The 5,487-nt window shown below is 45.3% G+C and overlaps 1 protein-coding gene across 1 annotated transcript in view; it reads left to right on the top strand.

Annotated features, from left to right (window-relative positions):
- Window positions 1–1,360: 1,360 nt before the first annotated feature.
- LOC129693317 (neurobeachin-like protein 2) overlaps window positions 1,361–5,487 on the top strand; it is a gene marked incomplete at its 5' end in the record, with an annotated part of 143,723 nt that continues 139,596 nt past the window's right edge. The window contains one exon of the mRNA XM_055630164.1: window positions 1,361–1,561. Coding sequence (XP_055486139.1) covers window positions 1,361–1,561 — 201 coding nt within the window. The remainder of the gene's footprint in view (window positions 1,562–5,487) is intronic.

The raw sequence follows: 5,487 nt of genomic DNA, 5'->3' as shown, positions 1-5,487 counted from the left end.
TGAGTCCAGATCAATTGTGTGACAGGGTGGTGAGGCATTGGTCTTCATCCGTCAGGGTACTCCGTATACAAGTTGGGACGTGACGTTACAGTTGTACAAGACATTTTGTCAGGCCACAGTTGCAGAACTAAGTTCAGTTTAGGTCTTTTTCTTCTTGTTTATGGCGTGCACAGCCTAAAGTTGTAGGCCAACTTGTTCTATTTGATCTCATTTGATTGTGCACGCCGGGTTGATTGCATTCGTTCGAAACAGGGCGGGCCATGTGAAGGTTGCAATCTCCCACCCCTTCAGTTTAGGTAACTCAGTGGGTCAGGCAGCATCTCTGGAGAGAAGGAATGGGCGACGTTCTGAAGAAGACCCTTCTGATGTCCCGTTGAGTTACTCCAGCATTTGGTGTCTATGTTGTGTGTGTGTGATAAGATAAGACTTTATCGCCTTCCATGTCAGTGGGGAATGTGGAGGAGCCGCTGTGGTGGATGTTTGTGTCAAATTTATTTGTAGGTGTGCGTCTTGGTGCTTTCTTGGTATGACTGTATGTGAAACCTCGTCTGTTGCTAAATTACAATGGTGATTATTAAGATTATGATGTTCATGTGCCTTGATTCCACGTAAATGTGTTGCTGATGTTGGTTGAGTTGTGAATCTGTGGAATTCTCTGCCTCAGAAGGCAGTGGAGGCCGATTCACGGGATGCATTCAAGAGAGAGATAAGGGCCTGTCCCACTTAGACGACTTTAGGCGACTGCTGTTTTTAATGGAATTCGCCTACGACACCTGGCGACAACCTACGACAGATAAAACGTCGCCATCGTCGCCGAAAAATTTTCAACATGTTGAAAGTTTTGCGGCAGTCGCCTTATGGCCCTGTCCCACTGTATGAGTTCATTCCAAGAGCTCTCCTGAGTTTAAAAAAAAAATCAAATTCGTGGTAAGCACGGAGAATGAACGTAGCGGGTACGTCGGAGCTCGGGGACATCTCTTAGCGGCTCATAACGTTAACGGCAGGTACTCGGGAAGACTCGCTAACGGCAGGTAAGCTCGGGAAGACTCGTGAAGATTTTTGAACACGTTGAAGAATGTCCACGAGAGCCCCGAGTACCGACGGGTGGCCATTACCGTAAATCTCCCAGTTCGAATCAGGGCAAACTCGGGAGAGCTCTTGGAATGAACTCGTACCGTGGGACAGGGGTTTAAAAAAATGGCCTAAGTGGGACAGTCCCTTTAGATATACAGTAGCTCTCAGGGCTATCCGAATCAAGGGATATGGGGAGAAAGCAGGAACAATCAGCCTTGATTTTGGAATCATCAGCCATGATCACATTGAATGACGGTGCTGGCTCGAGGGGCCGAATGGCCTACTCCTGCACCTATTGTCTCTGTTTCTCTGTGGGTGTGACTGTGTGATACTTTGTCGTGTTTCCCTACTGCCCGACTCCTGGTGGCATGGGCATGAGTGTAATTATTTCACACTGTCACAGGTATTCGAGAAGGAGACTGGCTCCATCACCGTACACGCCATCAGAGTCCTGACGGCCATCATGAAGAACTCCCCCTCCGCCAAGGTAAGTGGCCCGGAGCCGAGACGTCATCGCCTTCCTCCCGCAAACCCTCCGTGTCTCCCCCACAGCCAACAATTGGCCATTGTGGGCTCCACCCTTCCTTCCTGAGGTCATTGGTTGCTAGCCATGCTTTGTTCTGGCCTATTCTTGCCTCAACTCCCCTGCACCCCCCCCCCCCCCCCCCCCCCCCACCTCTATCAGCCTGAAGAAGGGTTCCGACCCGAAACGTCACCTATTCCTTCTCTCCAGAGATGACCCTCTGAGTTACTCCAGCGCTTTGTCTATTCCCCCTATTACATGTTTCCTGCCTCTAGCGTGTCCAAGCCCTTAACAATCTTATATGTTTCAATAAGATATCCTCTCATCCTTCTAAACTCCAGAGTGTACAAGCCCAGCTGCTCCATTCTCTCAGCATATGACAGTCCCGCCATCCCGGGAATTAACCTTGTAAACCTACACTGCACTCCCTCAATAGCAAGAATGTCCTTCCTCAAATTAGGGGACCAAAACTGCGCACAATACTCCAGGTGTGGTCTCACTAGGGCTCTGTACAACTGCAGAAGGACCTCTTTGCTCCTATACGCAAGTCCTCTTGCTATCAAGGCCAACATGCCATTCGCTTTCTTCACTGCCTGCTGTACCTGCATGCTTACTTTCATAGACTGATGTACAAGTACCCCCAGAACCCATTGTACTTCCCCTTTTTCCTTACTGTGAGATTAATAGTAAGATTAAAGGAGAACTTACCAGTTCGAAGTTTGATCATTATTTTATGAGGAGGAACGTTGAGGGAATACGTGAAGAACCCCGCCAGGACGCATGCGTGTCATTCTTCAAAGCAGCGGTATGAAATCACAGATAACTGTAATGACTAAACATAGTAAGATTAGAGAAGAAATACTAGTTGAGTTTATGATCAAGGGTGGGAGTGGAGGGCACATATTCCCTCAACGTACTCCTCATAAAATAATGATCAAACTTCGAACTGGTAAGTTCTCATTTAATCTTACTATTTTACTTCGGAGTCACGTGAGTGACTATGTGAAGATTTCAAAGCTCTGTGATTTCATGCCCTGGAAACGAGTCCATGCCTCACATCTGCCTTATTTATTTACCCATGTGGTTGATATATGCTACCATGGTGATATTATCAATCTGTAATCTAACATGCTGGTGGTGTGACCCAGTACAATATGATTTTAGGCCATAAAATGCACCCAACATTTCCAGGTAGTTTATGCCTAGTGTGAGTAATAATGATGCTTCCTGAGCAGTCCATCTCCCTCCACAGCTGGAGATGGAATTGGTGGCACCCCAACCAAGTGCACTAGCATCAGTTTGTAGCACCATAGAAGGGTTGCTGATAATGATTGGATTGTAGGAATGCCAAATGTTAACTATCCACCAATTTAGTTCCATTATGGCTTTGATTGGTAGCTTCATCGGTCTGTCAAAATGACCAGCATTAGCTTTGAGAGCTTGTATTTTTGCCCTTTGTAAATTTTGGCAATGTAGGGGTCCAAATTGTGTGGCTGGAAAGGCAGCCACCATTTTGCCAATTACTTTAGCTACCAACCTGATGGATGGTTTACTGATGTCAATGAGGTTATTGCAAGCCTCTATTAATTCTGTCGCCTTTCCCTTTGGTAATGTCACCAACATGTGAACTGAGTCAATGGTAAATCCCAAATAGTCCATTGTAATGGAAGGCGTTAATTTAAATTTAACTGGATGGATAATAAACCCCAGTTTTTCAAATAACTGTTTTGTGGCTGTTGCAGTTTGTTTGGACAATTCCAAATTTTTGCCCACAATGAGTATGTCATCTAGATATGCCATGACCATGTGTCCTTGTTTCCATGGAAATGCTGGGGCTGGTTTCAAAATTTTTGTGAACAGCCTAGGGGCTGATGTTAACCCATTTGGTATTGCTCTGTATTGCCATAGCTTTCCCATCCAGTTGAATTTTAAGAAACATCTGTGGTCACCTCGTATAGGCACTGAATAGTAAGCATCTTTTAAATCGATGCTGGGCATGAAGTAACCTTGGGAAATCAATTGTTTAGCAGTAACAAAGGTTTCCATTTTAAAATGAATGTATCGTACAAAAGTATTCAATTTGGTCAGATCTATGATGATGCGACAACCACCATCTTTTTCGTTTTTGGTAAATATATTGGACACGAATTCTAATGGTTCGTGTTGGGATTTTTCAATTACACCTTTTGCGTAAAGCCGCTCCAGTTCAGCATGTGCTTCTGATTTCTCTTTACCCGAAAGTACGAACACGCGGTTCGGTATATGTTGAACTGGAGGGCTGTACTTGTGTATAAATTCTATAGTATATCCCTGGATACTGCTTAAAATATAAGTGTCAGTAGATATCATGCTCCATGCATTCAGAAAGGAGTGTAATCTACCCCCTACCACCGTGCTCCCTGTATTTTGTAGGGAACCAGACCCACCTACCTCCATAGTTACCATGGCAGGTTCCCTTCTTCCTGTAAGTCTTCCGTTGTTGTTGAGGCGGTGGATTCTGGATTTGAGGTTTGGTTGATGTTGGAGGTTCTCTTATCTTCCAAGAAGGTCGGCCTGGGCTTTGGCCTAAAAAAGACTCATGTTTATTGTACCGAACCTTCGAGCTTTCACCAGTCGGTCTCCCGGACCATCCTGTTCTACTGGTGGGTGCGTAGGGGTGCTGTCTGTAGTTGTAGTGGATTTTGGATGAAGTCCCTTTAATGAGCCCCAGGGTTTTTAATTCTTCATCGAGCTCTTTTACTTGCTCCGATAAGTCCCCTCCCAACAGTAGTATTGGTGGTTTTGGTGTCCCAGGTTTGCACAGACCCGCAAATTTTGGATTTAGTGTGGGTCGTATGGCATTCTTTCTGATGTTGTTTAACTCATATTGAGTATTACAAAACAATGCCAGTGCATCCTGTTGGTATTGGGACATATCTTTTTCATCCACTGTGCGGGCGAATGCTGTTATCCCTGCAGCTAGGAGTTTTAGAAACATAGACATGGAAATTAGGTGCAGGAGTAGGCCATTCGGCCTTTCGAGCCTGCACCGCCATTCAATATGATCATGGCTGATCATCCAACTCAGTATCCCGTACCTGCCTTCTCTCCATACCCTCTGATCCCCTTGGCCACAAGGGCCACATCTAACTCCCTCATAAATATAGCCAATGAACTGGCCTCAACTACCCTCTGTGGCAGAGAGTTCCAGAGATTCACCACTCTCTGTGTGAAAAAAGTTCTCCTCATCTCGGTTTTAAAGGATTTCCCCCTTATCCTTAAGCTGTGACCCCCTTGTCCTGGACTTCCCCAACATCGGGAACAATCTTCCTGCATGTAGCCTGTCCAACCCCTTAAGAATTTTGTAAGTTTCTATAAGATCCCCTCTCAATCTCCTAAATTCTAGAGAGTATAAAACAAGTCTATCCAGTTTTTCTTCATAAGACAGTCCTGACATCCCAGGAATCAGTCTGGTGAACCTTCTCTGCACTCCCTCTATGGCAATAATGTCCTTCCTCAGATTTGGAGACCAAAACTGTACGCAATACTCCAGGTGTGGTCTCACCAAGACCCTGTACAACTGCAGTAGAACCTCCCTGCTCCTATATTCAAATCCTTTTGCTATGAAAGCCAACATACCATTCGTTTTCTTTACTTTTTTCGCTTTTTTTTAATACTTTCTGGAGTTTAATGTCCCTGCTCCTAACTCCTGTTCCAATATGTTTCCATATGCAGGTGTTGACTGCTGGAACATTCAGGGATATGCAGTTTCCCGGTGCCAGATGTCTAGGTGTGGTGTCCAATACAGCCTGTTCTTGTAGCTGGTTTAAAGACATATAGTCTATACTGGCAGCAAGCTTTTGCTCCAGGTTATTGCCAGCCTGGTCTGGCTGTATGAAATTGGACACCAT

The sequence above is a fragment of the Leucoraja erinacea genome, unplaced genomic scaffold (assembly GCF_028641065.1).
Source record: "Leucoraja erinacea ecotype New England unplaced genomic scaffold, Leri_hhj_1 Leri_258S, whole genome shotgun sequence".
In the NCBI taxonomy this organism is placed as follows: Eukaryota; Metazoa; Chordata; class Chondrichthyes; order Rajiformes; family Rajidae; genus Leucoraja; species Leucoraja erinaceus.
Note: the sequence above shows the minus strand (reverse complement) of the source record. Positions and strands in the feature narration are given on the sequence as shown.